The sequence below is a fragment of the Dermochelys coriacea genome, chromosome 14 (assembly GCF_009764565.3).
Source record: "Dermochelys coriacea isolate rDerCor1 chromosome 14, rDerCor1.pri.v4, whole genome shotgun sequence".
Lineage (NCBI taxonomy): Eukaryota > Metazoa > Chordata > Testudines > Dermochelyidae > Dermochelys > Dermochelys coriacea.
In genome coordinates this window covers 17207677-17228175 of record NC_050081.1, presented here as the reverse complement: position 1 = coordinate 17228175, position 20499 = coordinate 17207677, and the positions used below count along the sequence as shown (strand labels likewise).

At 46.7% G+C, this 20499-nt stretch overlaps 2 protein-coding genes across 11 annotated transcripts in view; both read left to right on the top strand.

Annotated features, from left to right (window-relative positions):
* Positions 1-18412, top strand: part of MXRA7 (matrix remodeling associated 7) — a 51554-nt gene extending 33142 nt beyond the window's left edge. For 2 of the 6 annotated variants that reach the window (XM_038372333.2, XM_038372332.2), the window contains exons 4-5: positions 2741-2821; positions 11479-13240. In XM_038372333.2, coding sequence (XP_038228261.1) covers positions 2741-2774 — 34 coding nt within the window. In that variant the 3' untranslated portion in view covers positions 2775-2821; positions 11479-13240. Of the gene's footprint in view, positions 1-2740; positions 2822-11478; positions 13241-15286 lie in introns of those variants that run through there. The other 4 variants (XM_038372327.2, XM_038372326.2, XM_038372330.2 and 1 more) reach the window with 2 other exon arrangements.
* Positions 18413-19664: 1252 nt separating this feature from the next.
* The window catches only part of ST6GALNAC1 (ST6 N-acetylgalactosaminide alpha-2,6-sialyltransferase 1), a 48856-nt gene continuing 48021 nt past the window's right edge, over positions 19665-20499 (top strand). For 3 of the 5 annotated variants that reach the window (XR_006275697.1, XM_043497312.1, XM_043497313.1), the window contains exon 1: positions 19665-20117. Coding sequence is in view for 3 of the 5 variants with exons in the window: in XM_043497312.1 (XP_043353247.1) it covers positions 19807-20117 (311 nt within the window). In the remaining 2 variants the exon portion in view is untranslated. The remainder of the gene's footprint in view (positions 20118-20499) is intronic. The other 2 variants (XR_006275698.1, XM_043497311.1) reach the window with 2 other exon arrangements.

Sequence of the window (20499 nt, the reverse complement as noted above, 5' to 3'; positions counted from 1 at the left end):
ATGGACTGAATTTTCTTGGGACAGTTACAGTGGAGCAGGCCCAGTGTTTTGGGTCAATGCCATGGGTGGCAGGTATGATAAAAAAGCCTATGGTAGATCTATAGTTACTAAAGACTTGAGTGAAGTAAAGGAAGTTTATACCCTTGTCACTGCATCGCAGACTTAGCTGTTAGGCAAATTAGGCTTCAAGGCCTTGGTGATTCTTCCTGTTCAGTGTCCAGGGTTGGGGATAATGCTGGTTTTCTAACTTACTAACTGCCAGGGTAGTGGGTTAGGCAGCTCTTTTCCATTGCTAATGGGTTGGCCTTTGTGATGCGGCAAGTGGGGTTCAAACTGTTGGCTTTTCACTTTAAAGTCTACTTCCCCTATGGTACAACGAAGGAAATATCCACCTCTGCTTCTGTAGTGGAAGCCCTGGAGCCTGATTCTCCATTGCCCTGCATGTAGGTAATCACATACGTTAGTGCAGAGTGGGTGTAAAAAGCTGCTAAATCAGAAGGGTAACATTGTACACCTATTCTGTACTGGTGTAACTGCCAGCACAGGATGGGGCAAGGGAGACGCAAGCCCTCTGTTTTATCCCACCGCCTTGTGTGCTGGGGCATAGAAGAGCCATGGTCTGGTGAGGACCTGTTGAAAGCAAATTGGGAACTTGTGACACAGCCAGTCTATGAGAGGATCCAGCCCAGGACATGTTTGTCATAAGCCAGGTTCCCCTGGTCTTGGGAGATATAACAGAAAGCTGATGAATTATAGGTTGCTGCCATCTTGATCCTGGCAAAGCTGAGCCAGAACCGACCGTCTTATGGGATTTTCCCCTCAGGAACCCTTTGAGACTGTCTCTTCTCATCATGAGATCCTAGACATCATCCTTTCAGTGCCAAGCAGCGAGGGAGGGGCCTTGCTGGCTTTGAGGAGGTAAAGGAGCAGTGAATGACTTGCTGTGTTCCTAGTCTCCTAGAAAACTGACATGTCCGCCTTGTAAAATGCACCTTTGGGATGAGATGGGCCCAGTTCAGCTGGTGATGTGTTTCTCTGGGACTGAGGGTTGTAATCTTAGGGGAAGAAGTGCAGGATAAACTCTTGATTGCTGGGCTATGTGCAGAGAATGCCTAGCAAAACCAAACTCCTGCCCAAACAAGAAAAAACCATTCAATATGATTCCAGTTGACTGCCCTGAAGTTAGGTTCCCATGAGTGAGCCTTGCTTTCCCCTGGCTGTATACCCTTTCCAGCTCACTGGGTGGAGATCACCTTTAACTGTTACATTGCACTGGAGTTAGAAACTTTCAGCAGCCCTACAACTACCTTGCAGCCCGATGGCAATGGCATTTTACCCACATCCTTCTTACCGGCACATTGGAAAAGTGCTGTGGTCAGAAAAGTGACTTTCCATATAGGTGACTCTGTGGGGTTCTGTATTTTAGTTTTGCTCCAGTTCAAACTTGCTCCATTTATAACTCAGCAAAGGATTTCCCCTCCCCCTGTGCCCCAGAAGCTTCAAACTTCCCTGGGGATCTGAGAGTCATGCTGGACTCTTTCTCTCTCTTGCCCATCATCAGTCGTAAAGAATCTGGAACAAAACTTTGTTGCTAGTTTTGTTACTGATCCATGAGGCAGAACAGGCTCCGGCTAGCTCAGCTGTAGCTGTAGTGACCCTGTATTGGTGACAGCAGTAAAAACTTGATTTGCATTTCCCCTTTCTTTATATTTCTATCCGGACCAAACTCTCCACTTACTAACGTAGCAAGTTGGTCATGTCTGGTAGCTTCATCACACCATTTCCACTCAGACAAAGCCCTTATGGACAAGTCCTGTAGAACTGAAAGTGAATGACACCAATAGGGTTCTATAGAAATTACTCTTGGAAAATCTATTGAACCGAAAGACTATCCTACTCTACAAGTGTTTAAACCAACCTCTATCGTACTGTGTGCTCTAGCTCAACCAGAAGTTATGGGCTGGATGCAGGTATTGTTGTTTGAAGTTATGGCTTGGAATTCCTGTTCTGCAAGACGTCAGACGAGGTGATCATAATGATTCCTTTTGACCTTAGAATCTGTGGCTGAAATCCTAGGACACTGAAGTCAATAGAAGTTTGACCCTTGTCTTCATCAGGGCCAGGATTTCACCCCGTGAAATTAATTCTGGAGAAAGGTTGATTCTACAGGATGGCTTCCTCATCAGGTGCATTGACACCCAGCCCCAGCCTTCTGGGAACACACAGGATCCATCACCTATTTCCATTTAATTCCTTTTTAAAGGGGTTTCCTGTGAGGTATCGTCACACCTGGAACCTGTCGAGAACACCTGGAGTTGGCTATTCCACTTGGGGGTTCTTTTCAAAGTTCTGCTCAGCGTTCCATGTGAAGGGGCATTGGCCAACTGTTGTGTTTCTCCTAACGGCTCCTTTATTTTCTTGTCAATGTTCCATGTTTCTGTGTGTTTGTCAGAAGCTTGTGTTTTGTTTCTGGTTTCTTGTCTTCTGGATCTCGGCTGTGGCATCAGCAACTTTTCATTTCAGGCTTCACAGCTTCCTCTTCTCTAGCTGCTATATTGGGGCAGAGCTGCCCGCAGGTAAGATGCTAAGCAGATCAGTTGAGAGTAGCAGTGCAGCTCAGCTTCCTCCTTCGTCCTGCCTCATACTCCTTTACATCCTCCCCCCACCCCCCCGCTGCCAGGCACCTCCTGACAATGCTGCTGTTTTGATATGACCCAGGTTTGCTGCGTTTATATTGCAGGATTGAACTGACCTCTGACCTCACATCCCTGTAGCAAGTACCTTAGGTCCTCGGCCACAAACATTCTTGCAAATCTTTTTGGTAAGGAGATGATGTTTCTTAGAAGTAGTGGTACCACCTGATAACCTCTGCTAGTATGTTTTGTTTTGTTTTTTTTTAAATGAAGTAACCATGTCTGTCCCACCTCCCTCACCCCCACCTCCACTCCCTCCTCATAACAAATTAATAAATCTACTCTCCTCTGTGCCCCCATCTCATTTTCCATCAGCAGCACAAACTGATCCAGAGAAACGGGATATACAGACCTTTGTCTCCTCTAGCTATGGCTTGATCTGGCCTGTACTGAGCAGCTGTGACCTCTGCAGTAAAAGCCGCTCGTGCTCAGCATCTCTTAGGCTCTGTCCGTCACACCTGTGTGCTCGGCCTTTGAAACTTGGAAGTTAGGCCCCTAAATCCACTTTAGTCCCCCAAGTTTGAAAACTAGGGTCACAGCCTGGATGACGGAGCCATCGCAAGTTGTGCCTTAGGTTGTGCTGGCTAAAGTCGCACAGAAAGGCGTTTCGGTTGTTTTTCTGATAGCATCTCTTGTCTGTGCCTGGAGGAGTTGTCAGCCCCATTCAGGAAAGGCGAAGGGAATGCAGCAGAAAGGATTATTTAATAGAAAACCATTTCTGCTTCATGCCACCTCGCATTGCCTCAAAACTGCAGATATTTTTGCACCACTTTGCTTGATCCAAATTGAGGATTTATCCCTAAATCTGCCCTATATGCCCTAATATGGGGAGGAGTATGTAATGTTCTAGCTGCTGCAATTTCCTGTCTCTGATCATTTCAATCTTAAAAATAGAGGCACTTCTCAGAAAAAGAGAAGGAGGGTGACCAGACTGGTGAATGTTTTGGCTAAACATGGTTTACCAGATCCTGTTTCTTAAAAGTCTTGTCTTCTGCAGTAGTGATTTGCCCCAGTTCTGGCCATCAGTTGCCAGCCATAAGTGTAGCTGCCCCAATGCAAACCACTGGTGCAAACAGGCTAATCCACAATTTTCAGTGGTGTGGTTTACTCCGGTTTCATGCTGTACCTGTGCAAATCACTGCTTGTAATGGTTTAACCTGGCTACGTGAGGTGCTTGCACAGGTGCAGCTGTCCTGGTGGCTGGGCCACAAGAGGGTACAGGCAATGCTCTTAAATGCAACTACAGTGACCGACTGACATTCACTGACTATTTTTAAAGTAGCCTTTGTCAGCTGCTTCCCAAACTTTGCTCCAAGTCCAAAAAGAATTTTTTGCAACTGGGCAGGAAGATGATCAGGACTTCACCCAACTCTGTAAACTTCTGCAGGGCTGGCAGACAGGTGTTTTTAAAGAGGAAGTAATCCGGGAATAATTCCTTTTGGTCAGTTAATCCTTTTGTGACCTCTTTTCTTGGCCCAAAGCCTGGTCCTTGTAAAGTGCTTGGCAAAACTAGTATGGACGTTAGTGGAACACAGGAGTCTGCCCCCCAGGAGTCTATGCCTTTCTTAACACACCTCCCTTCCCAGATTTATTGGCTGACCTTGGCTGGAGAAAGGAGAGAGCAAGTGTGTTTGACTCAGCATGAGTGTTTGTGGGAGGGTCTCTTCTCCCTCCTCCACCCCTCATTCCAGGGGTTTAGGAGAAGGTGAATATAGCCAGAAGTACCCTGTAGGGTCTCTAATCCTAGGGGGGGAAACAGGGTAATCCGTGTGAGTTGGAGAGAGAAAGGGTGGCAGCTGTATTTTCAGCATAATCACCTTTCACTGGTGGGTGTCAACTCAAGCATCATAGATGCTTCTAATTCTTGCGTGGGCTACAGGCCTAGAAAGGGGCAATCCATACGCTTCAGACATTCTTGGCTGAAACTTTAGGGTGTCAGCTAAGCCCAGTTTGTATTAATATCGGAATGGGTTGGGGGAAGATGTTCACCCCCAGATTTGCCCAAGGGTGAGATTGGTCAGGAAGAAGTGGAACCCTGATCCTGAGTGTGCGAATTCCTCCCCATCCTTCTAGCTTCAGGGGTTATTTTTCCAGCAAAGCCATAATATGCCTGGAGTAGGAGCGCCCTCTACAGGGCAAAGTGAACCCTTTGGATTTGGATCTGGACTTCAAACCCAGAAGTAGGACAAACTAGTTGGGAGGCAAGATTCCTTAGTATGTGAGTTTGCTACTTAGTGGGAGCCACTGGAATTAGGGACTAAATGATCCACTAGACTGTAGCTTCTCTATCCCACCCTGCTTATTTCATGTGCGTTGTGCAGCCAAATCTGCAATTGCTTTGAGAAATCCCTGCCTTGCTCAAGGCTGGAAAGCTGCAGAAAGATGCGAGGGGGAGTGGATTGTCCCAATTGGGGGAAGTGGGCTCATTATCCAACCAACCAGTTGAACTCTTTGGGGGGAAGTTCTCTCCCTCCTTCTGAATGTCCCCCTCCCCTGCACTCTCCTGCCCAGTTCTTAGTAGAAATGAGCTGAGGGGGTGATACTTGGGTCTGGTTTAGGCTTAGGCTAGGGTTCAAGACTAAACAGGAGTCCAGCCCCAGGGGAGTTATAATATCTTATGAGGTGATCTCATGAGATTTCCATTCTTTTGGGCCTCAATTTAGAACTGGAAAATTGGCCCCTTTCCACTTTGGGTCCCGCCTGAATCTGAAGTTCTTGAAATTCAAAGGGACAGGGTGGGAGAACTGGTTTTCCAGTCTGCGCTCACCCCTAGTTAAGGATGGGGAGAAGAGACTCTGCCGTGATGTAGCATCGCAACATGAACCTAGGATCGAAACTGGGGTGCAGCTGGACATATAGAGGGAAGGTGATGGTTTTAAACTGGAGAGCAGTGGTGGCGACTCCTCCAGAACGGACAAGGGCTGCAAGGGGCTGGTTGATAGTCTGACAGTCTATTCGCTGCATATATTTCAAACTCCTCCATTACTGTTTCCCCCACGGGTGCACAGGGGGTGGGGCTGTAGCTGGACAAGTCTCCATTAGCATTCCCAGCCCCTGGGCTCTCCTACCATCGCCATCGCATGCTACCCTATGCTTGCTCATCGGTGTATTCTGCTTGCTTTCTCCTTTGTGTAGCATGGGGATGGGGTGGGCATTTTCCCTTCCTCCTTCATCTCTTCCCCTTTGCTGCTTGCTTTCTCCCTGGCCCCTTCTTTGGCAGCTATGCTTTCCTGTCCAGCATGGCGCTTCTTTTGGATGAGAGAGGCTGGTAAGTTTTTTTGTTGCTGTTTCTTTTTTTGCTTTTCATCTTCTGCAGCACGATAAGTGTCCTGGGGCAAGGGACAAGCAGCGAGGAGAAGGGGTTGGCACCTGCTGTTTTATTTAGGTCAGAATGATGTCCCTGTCTAGCAGCAGAGAGCATTATAGGCAATGCAATGCGTATTGCCATTCAGCCAAAAAAGAGTCCAATGCCAAGAAATGTTTTCCCCTCCCTACCACATCCCTGATGGGAGTCCTGTGTTTCTCCAGTGGGTCTATGTTGGGCCCACACTGCAGTTGGGGCTAACCCGCCCCCAGGCATAGTTGCAGAAGTGCCAACCCTCCCCTCCCCTTTTCTGGCCAAATATTTACCTCTTCCCACTGAGTCCCTACCAAAAAGGTCTTCTAATCTAAAAGAGTTAAGCTCTGGCCCATTTATTGTTTTCCAATATAGCCACTAAACTCACTGCAGCCTTAACTATGATCTGGAGCTACAAACGATGCTTCCATAACAGAGAGCCAACAGCATAATGGAAAAATCCCTGTTTCCCTCTCCATGCTTAATACCCAGACTTAAACTTTTCTGGGGTAGGGGATCACAAAGTCCTCTTGGAAGAAAACAGCCCCCTCTCCCCTGTTTGGTAGAACACCCTCTACAAATGGGGTGTTGCACGTAAAAAAATCGTAAGAGTCTCATGTAGAAAACATTGCCCGTGTCCTGTGTGTGGCAATGAGGGAGCTTTGAGAGCTCCTGGCAGCTTTTTCCATATGTTTCGAGTCTCTTCTCTTTCACTGTGTTGGGCTGAGAATATGGGTCCCACTTTGAGCTGCTGGATTCTCTTCCTTTCTCTGCTCAACTCCCCAGTTCTCCTCTGGCTCATGGCTGCTTCTCTGTGTCTTCCTGGTCCATTATTCATGACCTGTCTTCATCAGCTTCTGCTTTGCTTAGTCCTGTGTTCCCATGGGCAGCTTGTCATTCTCCATCTCCTAACTCACTGGGAGTCTCAAACTTCTGGCACGCCTGCATTCTTTCATAGCAGGGAGCTGCGGGTGCCTGTAGAGGAACTTGGGCTGAATACTCAGACAATGCATAAGTTACAAGCCAATAAGTAGGTGTAAAGCCAAAACCTGGTGTAATTTATATGCCAAATGGCCAGAAGTACTCATAAGTCTGCCTTTTGCTCCACTTTACTCATCACTTTGGAGTCTGGCCCTTTGGGCAGGATTTTCAGGAGCTGAAGGGACATAGGCCTGGTCTACACTAGAAAATTCAGTCAGTTTAAATCTGTCAGTCAAGGGTGTGAAAAATTCACACTCCTGAGCTATGTAGTTAAGCCAGCCTGAACCCCGGTATAGAAGGCGCTAGGTCAACAGATTTCTTCCATCAAGCTATCTACCACCTCTCAGGGAGGTGGATTACCTACACCAACCAGAGAATTCCTGCCATTGGCCTAGGTAGTGTCTACACTGAAGCTCTATAGCTGTGCTGTGGTAGCATTTTAAGTGTAGACAAGCCCCAGGAACACAAGTCCTACTGAAAGTCAATGGGGCTTGTGGTCCTAAATCATGTAGACTCTTTTCAAAATACCACTTGCCTAGTGTCCCTGTGAAATGATGGATGGGGGGGAACTTCCGGAGGTCACTTTGGGTATTTAGCCTTTTGACTTCTTGTTAACTCCATGCTGCAGGAGGCATTTGGATTCCCATTGATTAAAGCTTGTTCCATAGCCCTTTACCTTCCCTCTTCGTCTCTCTTTCTAAGCGTCAGCGGTCTCTAATGTTTTCTCTATGCTGAAGCAGTCTCTCCATGCCTCATCTGTTGGCAGAAGCAGCCAGAGAACTCAGGTTCGATGCCCTCTTCCTCATACTCAACAAAACCTCAGAGGGCTGTGGTGAATCAAGGAGAACAATTAAGGTCCCAGCCATGGGAGGCAGATAGATATACTGGGCACCCCTTGCTAGCCGGACCCTCTACCAAGTTTGAGATGGTAAGGAAGGTATGGAGGAAAGGTGGCGGTGGGAACATCCCTCACAGGAGGAACTGGGAGGCCAAAGGTGGGCTTGGATGCTGAGAGAAGCTCTTCCACCCAATGCCATGGTCTACCCAGTTCCGGTGGCCCTTCCTCATTGACGTCCCATCAGGATTCAAGCGTGTTTTCACTCTGGACTGGGAGGGGGTTGGCCCTTCATGGAGCCAGCCAAGCTTCTGCTTCTCCTTTCTGGATTTCATAGACACCAGAAGCTGAGCAGCTGGCACTCCGGGCAAAGTCAATGCTTCTGAAAATCAGGGCCTAGGTTAATCAGCTGCCACCATATGCAGCCTGCAAAGGCATTCCTATCTCCTTCAGTGAGCAAACGGGACCTGCGCTGGGAGCTACACCATATCCCCTGAAAGTCTGGTCCGCACCTCGATGTTAAGCAAGGGTTAATCCAAGTGCTTAATAGCTGGCCCATCTGGTGTGGTTTTCATGTGTCTGAGGGACAACTTAGCTGACCTCACAGTGCCACACCCCTGTCCCCTTCGGCCAGTGCGTGGAAAGTAACTTCCCCTTTGCTCTGTCAGCACTGCTTAGGCTATCCCGCTCTCCCCGGAGGCTGGTAGTCAGTCCCATTTGGATGAGGAAACAGAGCCACAGAAAGCCTAAAGCACTCTTCCCAAAGTCCCAGAGGAAGCTTCAGGTTTCAACTAAACCCTGATGTGTTCGTGATGTAGGGTGGAGGAGGGAGGCATTTGAAATGGAAAAGGAAGGAAAGGGACTCAGGAGCTTTTGGCTCCAGTCCCAATGGCCAGTTGCTAGATGGTGCTTCTCTCCTGATTCTGTGTCCTCCAGTGTAAGCTCTGGTGCCACCATTTCCACGCCACCTAGTCTAATGCCTGGACTGTAGGAACTCCTCCAGCAGGTGCCTAGTATGGAGTCCTGTTATCTCACATTGACTGGAGTAACTTCTACACCCTTCCTTCTGCGCCCCTGCTGTGGCACATCAGCTGTGGGAAGGGGCGGCACTGGAGATTCTGCTCTACCTGTGAAGAGGGAGGTCCATGACCAGAAGTCTTGATTCCCTTCACTCAGAGGGGACCAAAGAGCAGGGTCAGAGCACTCCATAGAGTTCTAACGGCCTGGCCTGCACCCGCCCTCATCTATCCTTGGGAGGTGCCACCCACAGAGACTGCATGTCCCCGCCTAACAGGATTCTGCTGGGATCAAGGTGGAGCATGGCCTTCTGGAATCTGCAGCATCCAAACCTCCCCTCGTGCTAGGTGAAGGTGCCTCTGCTAAACCAGCTGGGCGCAGTTTTGGGCGAGTTACCAATGTGGCCCTTGGGCAGGGAGCGTTTGGACAATCCCTGCCCCTGCTGAAGGGATGGGCCTCCCTGTAAAGGAGGAGCCTAAACTGAGCCTTTAGCACCATGTGAATTCATGCACAATCAGGTTAATAGCATTTGGCATAGAGAGGTTTTTTTAGCCTTAGATGAAAGTGTGGGGTGAGGAGTGTGGACCTCAATTAGTGACTCTCTTGAGGAGACTCTCAAGCTTTGATGCCAGGCCCAGACAATATGTGGCAGTCTGACTCTCCCCTTCCCAGCTTGTTTGGGGATGAAGGGTAGGAAGGGAAGGGGCTGGAATAGGAGACACATAAACCTGGCTGCTTTTTGAAAGAGATGCTTTGTGCTTTAATCATCTAACAGCTGCAGTGGCCCGGGTCCTAGGTGGAGAGGTCTGCTAAGAGACTCCTACAATGCATACAGCCATGGACCAGTCCAGAACAGGGAGTTTGGCTTCCACTTGTCCACGGAAACACAGGGCAAGGTTCTCATTTACATTATGGTCCCTTTACCCCATGCTGGCACCTTAAGGTGTAAATGTGATTTGCTCCTACTTTAAAGCCAGACCAGAGTGGTATAAAGGGGCTAGTGTAAATGGGGATCTAGGTCATACAGTTTGCCCTACCAGATCACAATAATATCCCATCTTATCAGCCACTGCCAGAGGCAGGATTCCAGACACCTGAGGCTTTGGATAAAGGAGAACGCCCCATCCCAGGATCCTCCCCACCCAGACACTCACAAATCGATACACTAAGCCAGATGGACAATGCTGTACATTTCTGGCAATTGAGAGGAAAATCCTTCCTGGCCCCTATAGCAATCAGCTTATTCCCTGAATTATGGAATCTGATTCTCCTTCTCTTCCCAACCGTGGCAGGATAATGATGACCTGACCCGCCCCACACAGTGAATCCTCCAGAGCGATTATCCCCTCTGAAGTATTTCCTTTATTCTAAACTGGCAGCCGCTAAGCTTGCTTGTACACAGCCCGGTAGTAGAAAAGCTTGACTGATGCTTAGTGTGCATCTCTAATCTAGATCTAGCCCATAAATTAGGCTCACTTACCTGTTGGGAGGTGAGGGTATTTTGCACGGAGGGACTGTACCCCTGCCTGATGCTGAAGACACTACTACACTATAGGTGTGGAGATCTACTTCAACTGAAATTAGGAGCAGAAATACGTCAAATGGGACTTAGTCTATGAAAAAAGTAGGCATGCTGCTGAAGAGTTGAGGCATGTTTGGGCTCGCCTTCCTATCCTTGGAGGTTATCCCTGCCTGCTCTGACAGGCATCCTATAAAAAGTATGAACAGTGGTCTAGAGACAAAGCTAAGCCTTTCCAAGAATGGAGAATTCCTAATGGTTAGAGCCAGAGAGCAGTGACAGAACTACTGTGTTCTAGCCCTGGCTCTGGCAATGACTTGATATGACACCTTGGAAAAGTCATTTAGCCTCTCTGTGCCTCAGTCTGTCCATCTATAATATTAGTCCAAAGCATCTTCCCTACCTCCTTGGCAGGTGCTGAGCTTTACCATTCCTAAAGCAATCCGAGATCCTCCAATGAAAATCAGAGTAATCATGTTTATGGATTGACCCCCCAGGCCTGCCATGTGACTATGTCCTGTTTAATACAAAAGGGACAGGCAGCACTAGAGCAATAGGTATTTTTTTTTTGGAGGAAGATTTTAGAAAGAACAGTCTTTGTCTTTACATGCTCAAGCCTGCTGCCGATAACATGAGACTGATAGCGAAGCAGTCACGTGTTCACCACAGGGCTTACTTCCTCCCGTTGGCTTGGTGTGTACTTAGGAATATTGAGCCAGGCAGGTAATCCAGTTGCTCTGGAATGCTCTGCGTGAGACAGTGGGTCCACTCAGAATAGAAGCTGCCGCAGCACCCAATTTGTAGGTCAGAAGGGTCTGAATTGTATTGGGTACCAATCAAGAGGGCATGCAGTCATTTGGCTTACTCTGTTGTTTGGGTTTAGACTATCTTGCTGCAATTGATGAAGCAAAAAGCCTCTTACTTTGAGGCACGGCAGTCTGCAAATGGCTCTTTGTGATTCAGAAACTTTCTTTGCCTCCCCCTCCGGCACCAAGTCCTTTTCCCTTGCTCGTTACAAAAATAATTAACAAACCAAACTCAAAAGGTGATATGACTGAAATGAATTCTCTTCTTTTCTCCTTGTTTCTCTTTGCAGAACTGAAGACTATATGAAGTTATCCCTAACCTCCTCCTAAAGGCTTTTCCCTTGGCATCTTAAAGGCTTGAGAGAAATACCAAAACCAACCAAACACACAAACAAAAGAAAAAAACAATAAACCCTCAAAACTCGGGACTTTCTCCTTGGCTGAAGTTGGGTTCTTCAAAATAACTCCTTGTGGTATCAAGGTTAAGGAGAATCTCTTGCTTGGGTCCCTGGATGCAACTAGGCTAGAGCCATGACTGGAATTGTGTTTGGGGGTTCAAGACCTAATATGGGACTGAGACCCCCCAAACAGAACCCAGAGTGGACACCAAAAATTCAGTGAGTCTATTGAGTTGTGTTAATCACACTCTGTCTGCCCTACCGAAATCTGTATTGTTCCTTTAGAGGAAATGGGCAAAAGCCAGATGTTATCTTAGATCTACCCAGATGCTGTACCCGAGTATCCAACCCATTTCCTCCAGGGACCAAACTTATCCTTTAGCTTTGAAAATTACAGCTAGAGATTTAAAACATTGTTTAGCATTGGGAGGGGGGTGGGGTTTGACAGACTATCACTAGACTGACTTAATCTTGCTCTGTAATCATTTCAGCAAAGAGCTGATCCTTTAGTTTAGGTAGAGAGCAGACCGGAGAAGTGAGATTGGTTTGTCCTGTAGCTCTACTGTTTGTGGTGACTTCCCATTGAGGAGCCCAAGCTTTGTTAATGATTGGTAGTGCCTGGATTTACTTTTCCCTGCTCCAGTTCCCAAGAGGGAGAGGGTGGAGGAGGTAGCCCTGAAATTGAGGGCTCCCTTGGGATTATGATGAGTTTCTGAGGGTGCCAACAGCATTTCCCGTTCCCTTCTCCACACCACCTTGCTGTTCTAATACCCCTTCCTCTTTCCCATTCCCTTTTGTCACTGTTGCTGGCCTGCCTGCTTTACCTGAGGTTCAACTCCTCTTCTAAGCCTTGCCACGTACAGGAGATGAGCTCTGCTGGGGATCAGCACCCGCTCAATTGAGATCTAACTTCAAATAGGGTCGGGTTGGTTTGCAGGAAGTCCTTCTAGGGGAAGAGGGTTTTGAGTCCTCTGCTGATATCACTTCCTGTCCTGCAGCATTACAGCATAGTTGGAATCTGTCCTCCAAGCTTCCCTTCATTTTTGTGGAGAGGCCGCCTCTTAGCTAAAGCTTCAAGCATATAAAAAACCAGGCTGCTTTGTTTTATTCCTACACAGACAATACTTGAAACTATTTACTCGGTCGTTCTTTGCAGCGCCTGGGTTTGGAGAATGTTTGTCTGTAAAAAGGGCTCATTTCACAAACGGCCAGAAGCTTCAGCTTTAAGGAAGCTGCCCCTTCCAAGCCAGTAACTGCTAGCACATTAAATGGATTGCTTATGAATCCTAGACACACAAGGCCGCTCTGCTTCAAGGTACCCAACGTGACTGGCCATTCTGTCTCCAATTTGTGCTGGAGGGCAGATTTGACGTTCCAAGCGTGTGACTATGCAAAGAATGCCTTATATACAGATATGTTTAAGTTATATGGCAAAATGTACATCAAGCAAGCAAAGTCTATAGCCGAGCCCAGATTTTGCAAGTGGCAGCGAGTTAATCTATTTCTTTAACAACAACAACAAAGGCTGTCTGGGTATTTTTTTTTACTTTTTTTTTTTTTTCATCTGAAGGTGGCTCTTATACACAGGACTGTAATTCTAGTGGCTTGAAACTGTAAATTGCCTTTGTTCAGTTCAATAAATCTTTGAATAGTTTATTTGGATGGGCATTGTGTTGTTTATACCTTTTGCTTTTTTTCCCTCCTTCTCTCTTCCACAGAACCTGTCTAGTGGTGTTTTATAGCATTACATCTGCATCCCATATCTTTCACTGCTTTTGCTGCACTAGCAGGGAATTCTTATTCACGTGAAAATACCCAATAAGGACTTGGTGTCATATAGAATGTGGAGGAAGACACTGTCCTTGCTGCAGCGAAATAATCATGGTGCTTTTACAGGGTGTTACTGCTGTGGAAAGCAACAGAGAAATTGTAAAGACTTAGAGAAGCAGCCGTGTTAGTCTGTATTCACAAAAAGAAAAGGAGTACTTGTGGCACCTTAGAGACTAACCAATTTATTTGAGCATAAGCTTTCGTGAGCTACTGCTCGCTTCATCGGATGCATTTGGTGGAAAAAAAATGTTTCCACCAAATGCATCCGATGAAGTGAGCTGTAGCTCACGAAAGCTTATGCTCAAATAAATTTGTTAGTCTCTAAGATGCCACAAGTACTCCTTTTCTTTTTGTAAAGTCTTACTCAGCAGATTTGCTTCCTATATGTGCCCAGAGTCAGGACTTTAGTGACAGAGGGCCAGATTGTGATGTCACTCTGTGAATAAGGATATCTTACTCCACAATATCTGCTTCCCAGCACAACCTCCAGAGACTCATTCCATGGTGGTATCGTCACCATGGAGTGAAATAAAATTCTGATGCTTTCATTAGTTAGCGAAAACTCTTGCTGCACAATCTCCCGTTGTCTGTCTCAGCTGCGACAAAAGAGTCCCTAGAGTTTATTACCAGGGCAAGGTGCCAGAATATCTGGGAGGTAAGGAAGAGACTTGTGAGGATAGGTTTGGCAACTGGAATGAGAATCTACTACTATAGACAGGAGGGCTGGCTGTGCCAGAAGCAGAGAATTCTGGGAAGGTGGGTTTTGGGACTGCAGAAACTGAAGGCCAATCCTCCACCCACTGTCAGCAGCCTGCACCAGGGACCAGTGATGCTGAGGGCATTTGAATCTGTGTGGACAGCACCAGCTCTGCATTTCTGACCTGCTGTGGGTCAACAGACTCTGTTCTCAAATGGGATAGAAGGGCAGTAAGAGCTTTGAGGTTTATATAATAACAAAGCCTTGTTCAGCCCTTGTTACAGTCATAACACCATGGCTCCTTTAGTTCTTATAATCCGAGGCAGAAGAGCCAAGGACTTTGTATAATAGATGGGGAACTTGCTGCACTCTCAGGGAGACTTGCAGTGAGACCACATCAGTCCTGGGTGGGAGGGATAGCTCAGTGGTTTGAGCATTGGCCTGCTAAACCCAGGGTTGTGAGTTCAATCCTTGAGGGGGCCATTTAGAGATCTAGGGCAAAAATGGGGGATCGGTCCTGCTTTGAGCAGGGGGTTGGACTAGATGACCTCTTGAGGTCCCTTCCAACCCTGATATTCTATGATTCTATAACCAATCCCAGCTATAATGAAACAGAAGCCTCTCCTCCTTCCCCTTAAAAAAAAATTAGGGGTACATATAACAGAATATGTCCATGTGCTAGGTTCAGGGCCAATTCCTGATGTCCATTACTCAACACTGGAAAAAAAACCTAGTAAACCCCAATGCAAGACTGGCTTCTCTCTCTGATCATTCATTTCCCAGTAGCAGACTAACGGTTTGTGTACACTTGAAAGTTAATTTGGATTAAGATAATATTTAAAGTGCAATAACAGTTCTAGAATAACTCCATGTGTAGACACTCTTATTTCAGAACAGAAGAGTGTCTGTAGACAAGCCCTAAGAAAGCTCAAAATAAGGGGGTATGTCTGGGAATAAAGTTGGTTACTTTAAAGAGTTGTATTGTGTGTGTGTGTGTGTGTGTGTTTGAGGAGTAGGTAATAAAGGTCAAATCCTGCTCACTTTATATGCACAGATTTGCTGAAGTCAACAGGACTCATAAGGTGAGCGTCATGTGTCATTTGACTCCATCATTGCTGTTCACAGTGCCTCTTGGAGGGTGGCTATTTCTCTTTTTACTTTTCTTCTTGACAGGGTTCAGAGAGAGCAGCTGACTGCCATCTTCAGGCTCATGAAGGAAAACAGTGAAACATTTGGAGAGATGACGGAAGGAGACATGAAGGAGCAGCTTAAACTTTATGATATGTAGGCTCACAGCCATTACAGTCTATGGCCTGCCGGCTGCCTCAGCCCTTATCATTCGAGAGACTGGAGAGTAGAGCTATAAAACTGTCACTAAATGCATAGTCAGTTTCATATTTTGGATGGTTTGCAAAAATGAATAGGCCTCTTTGAAATATTTCAAAGACTTGTAATTTCTATCTCTTTTTACTGGTTTTCCTAAAGGAGCTATTGCTGTATTTTCATCTCATGCAGAGATATTTCAACTCTTTCTGACCAGTTAGTAAGAGCCAGACCATACAGCATGGTGAAATCTGTAACTGTATTCTGACTATGCTTTGTAAGTATGTATTTCTTCACTCTAATCCTCTATCATCTTGGTGTCTGAAGGAATCGGAGTAAAGTAAAACAGCAGCTGCTGCACACTCTAACATGGATAAAATGGGAGGTTACCCTTTTAGGGTATATCTGTACTGCAGCTGAGAGTGTGCTTCCCAGTGTTCATAGACAGATGCACATTAGCTTGAACCATTGTGGTACAGGAAGCAGCTTGGGCTAGCCACACAAGTACAATCACGTTCAACCCCCTGTGTACATACTTGGGCAGCTAGACGGAGCCGCTGCCCAGGCCACCACAGCCACACTGCTATTCTTGGTGCACTGGTTCAAGCAGAGCTAGCATGTGTCTGTTTTCCCATGGTGGAGAATATGCTCCCAAAAGCAGCATATACAGTCAGTCAGGATCATGCCTATTGATTATTCAGACAGTATTGGGCTGCTGTCAGATGATTCACTGAAGTTTTTTGGCTGGAAACCAGTGATTCTGAAGGAGGATAAAGCTGCCAGGCACAGTATGTGAATAACTTCTGTAAGTGCATTTTTGCTATCACCCAGACCAAGTATCTGCTTATGGGCATATACTGACTGCATCTATAATCACCATCGAAACCTAGGTGGAACAGAATGTTCAGTCAAGCTATGTCTCATGCAAATAACTTTTCCATTCCAGTTTGGGAAATTTCATTCCCCCCACCCCCAATTTTGCTTTTCCATAAAAGTATGGGGCAACTGCTGTTTTTCTCATTCCATAATGCAGCAGCAGAAAATGCCACTTCCATTGGAATTGGAGTGGAAGCAAGACAGTGGCCATCTTTGAAAATGATCTTTGGTCAGAGCCAAGAGGATGGGAAGCACAGTGAGAAACTGATTTACATCTATGTCATAGTCCTTTGTGAGACAGAGTGAGGGAGAGCAAGTTTTAGATATAATTAAGGTAGGTTGTAGTTGTAGGTAGAGGATGGGAGTCAGGTCAGGTGATGTAGCTGATGGTGGAGGAGAAAGGGCAGAATGTCCAAAGTTTGGAAATACTATTCCTTGGATGAAAAATGGGCTTGTAATGTAATATTCAGTGTGGATCCTAGCCATGGTCCTGGGTCCCATGAAAGGAACAGAGCACGCTTCAAGAACACGTATAAAATGGGGTATTCAGTCCTGCTGCTGGGTGCCCAGCCATACTCTGCCAAGAAAGGAGAGCCACCAACATCGATGCCAGGCAGGAACACCTGTTGCAGATTGTAAGCTCTTTGGGGAAGAAACTGTCTTTGTTCTGTGTTTGTGCAGCCCCTAGCACAATGGGGCCTGGTCCATGATTCGAGCTCCTAGGCGCTATCATGATACAAATAATAATTAATAAAGGGGCATCAGCATCAAGAGGTGCTGAATTAGACAGTTCTCTCACACTCTGGTTCCCAATCCCATTGTTTATTAAATAAATAGCCAAATCGAATGCATTGGTACTTGGATTAGGAATCTGTTCCAGTTTCTCGAATCCTTTAAGGGCATGTCCCTTCCTCCTCCACACCCTACCCTTTCAAACAAGTCAAGATGGTCCCTGATGATCCTCTTGAGTACATAGATTCTGCCTATCAGGTTGCCTGAAGAAATACCACGTAACTTCAACCAAGTAACAAAACCCACTAGTAAATACACTGCCAAAAAATGCAGTGAAATTATTAAAGGAATTACCATGCCCAACTTGGATTAAATTTTCCTTGACGCAGAGTATTTGTGGGAAACTCCATTTCGTGGAAGCGCTGTGAATTCACAAAAAAGGGCATGTTTCAAATGTGTTTTATTTCATGATAAGTATTTTGAACAGCTCCTGCCAGACACTGGCACTTTTAGTTCATCAAGAAAATTGCCGTGCATTCCATATATTTGGTATGCACCAGTTTCTCTCTTCTTTTATGAAATCTTTTAAATCCCTTGACATCAGGGGACATTTCCTAGTTTATGACACTGTTGATGTCACCCAACATCCATTTAACAACTTCCAGCCCCGCCCCATTCTAAGGAATAATCGCTTGAAAAACTAAGATTTCTTTACATTAGCCTTTTAGGTTTGAGAAACCATCTCACTAGCAGAACACTTCTTCACCATGTATATTCCATAACACAATTACATATAACTTTTAAAAAATATCTTACTTTCTAATTTTTTTCACTTGGGCGGAGGACTTGCTTGCAGGCATATTTACTACAAGATCATGCTGGCTTTACCATGACATCATGGTTTAATATGACTTTCATGTCTGAAAATCCTGTAGTTTCAGGATTATTCCTTTGGCTTTTTTTATTTTTTTCCTTTACATTTGAGCTGCTTCTACACATGTGGAGTTCTGAAAATCTCCTAACAATACACTATCACTGATTACAGCAATGGTAGAAGCACCGGCGTAGACCATCTGCTGGCATTTTAACTCCTGTCCTGTCCAACCCTGTTTAGAGGTAGGTGACATGGGTGGTTAAAGTTCCAGCAGTGGTTGTGTAATGGTGAAAGATTCTCAGAAATTTGCCAGAGCTGACAAGGCCCAATGTAAAAAGAAATTAAGCCAATTATACTCCCTGAGCTACGCTAAGAGCATAATAGTTAAAGGGATTGTGAGATTAGAACCCTTTGCCGGTTTAATGTTCAGTTTCTTAACGTGTGGGGGAAACAGTGTACTTTCTTGGAAAGCTTTAATAAAGATAAGCCTTTTGTACATGCTTCAGAGTAGCCACCATGTTAGTCTGTATTTGCAGAAAGAAAAGAAGTACTTGTGGCACCTTAGAGACTAACAAATTTATTTGAGCATAAGCTTTCGTGAGCTACAGCTCACTTCAGTTTGTCTTGTAGAAGAGAAACACAAAGTCATTTTGTGTGCAAGAGTTTGTAGGTACAAAAACTTTGGGGAAATTCTCTTCTTTCATAAACTGACTACAAGTTTCCTCTCCACTTCTGATCCATCAAAAAGGGCCTGTTTACACTGAAAAATTTACCAGCATTACTATACCAGTATAATTATAGTACTATAGTTATACTGGTATATTTCCCCATGTAGACATCTTATTAGGAATAACAGTAGCCTTTTTCTCCTAAGATAAATCTAAACAAAGGCCACTGTTATTCTGAATAAGTGTCCTCACAGGGAGCTAGAACTGGTATAAATATAGCAATATAATTATACCAGTATAGTCATGCTGGTAAATTTTCCTGTTTGGCAAGCCCTAAAATCCAGAGATGGGCGTTCAAGGAATGGCAATTCCCACTTGACAGGTTGCGGATTCAATATTACAGATTTTTTCTTTTCAAATCTACAGGCCACCTTTAATTTGGATATTACTGTTGAAAGGTATCTGTGTAGGGTATGACAAGTTAAACGGCACTTTTAATTTAAATTTTAAAAGAACCAAGATTCCACTATAGCAGCCACTTTGAAGAGTGTGCCCCAATTCTTTTTTAACTCATTAAAAAATTATGTTTTTTTCAGCCCCGTGCTGATGTTGATAATGAGTTTTCAGCAAGGAAAAAACTGATTAGCTGATCTCATTTTATACTGAGACTGTATAAACTCTTTGCATCAGGAACCTTCCTTTGGTTAAGTTTGTACAGCACCTAGCACACTGGGAAGCTGATCCACAGCTGAGGCTCCTAGGCCCTGCCACTATATAAACGATGAATGACAATGACAGGTAGGGGAAACAACAACGGTTTGTACACAGGGCGATGGCAAACACACAGATTAAACATGCAGGCTGCCTAAGCGACGCAGTGAGACCCTGCCATGGGAACCCCCAGCTAAGACACTAAGTGGCTGCCATGGGAACAGACACCCTGGTCTGTCGTCATGGCAACCCCGCCTGAGCTCCTGTGTTGCTGCCATGGTAACCCCGACCTCCGAGGCCCCGGGGCGCCCCAACATCACACAGGCTGTGGGAAGATGCCGTCGGGGGCAGGTATGCATGGGGGGGAGGACCGAAGGCACTCAGCCATCCCAGGGAGTGACTGACTCAGTTGTTACTTTGGCTTGAACTGTCCCTGGCAGGATTCCGTAGTCAGCCTGCGCAGCGGGAGAAGGAGCAAACTAGAACAGCCCCTAAATCCAGTAGAGCGCATGCGCGTTCGCAGGGCCGCCCCGGCCGGGGAAAATGTGTCTTGCCTAGGGAGGCGGCTGCGAGAACCGTTAGGCGCTGGGCGCGAGCCGTCTAGAACGCCTAACGCGCGCTCTGCGCATGCGCCCACTCGGGGCTGGCGGCTGAGGCTCGTGCTTTGCGCATGCGTAACAGCCGGATGGCGCCCCGGTATTACCGCTCTAAACTTCATCCTTGCCATGCAAGGGTCCAGGGAATGGCCGGATGGAAGCGGCCGACGTCGCCCCGCGCGTTGTGCGCATGTGCAGTGTCAAGATGGTGGGGCGGAGTATGGGTAAGTGGCGGCTGGCTCGGCCCGCGGCTAGTTCTCACCCTCTCTTCTGCCTCTCAGATTTCAGGGACTGGCAGCTGAGGCGGCGGCGGCGGCGGCAGCGTCAAGGTAACCGGGTCTGGTGCCTGCCCCGCGGGCTCCGGCGCCTGCGCCCCCCGTTCCAGGGCCGGTGCCCGCAGCCGTGGCAAGTCGCTCGCAGGAAGAGAGCGGCCGGCGCCGGGCAGCGGGGTTGGCAGCCGCGGCCAAGGGCGGCAGCCGCCCCTAAGGCGAGAGCAGCCGGTGGGAGCGCGGCATCGGGCCCTAAGGCTAAGGCGGCTGGAGCGGCAGACCCCAAGGTGGCTGGCGGGGGCAGGGAGCGCGGGGGCCTCTGCACTGAGGGCGGCCT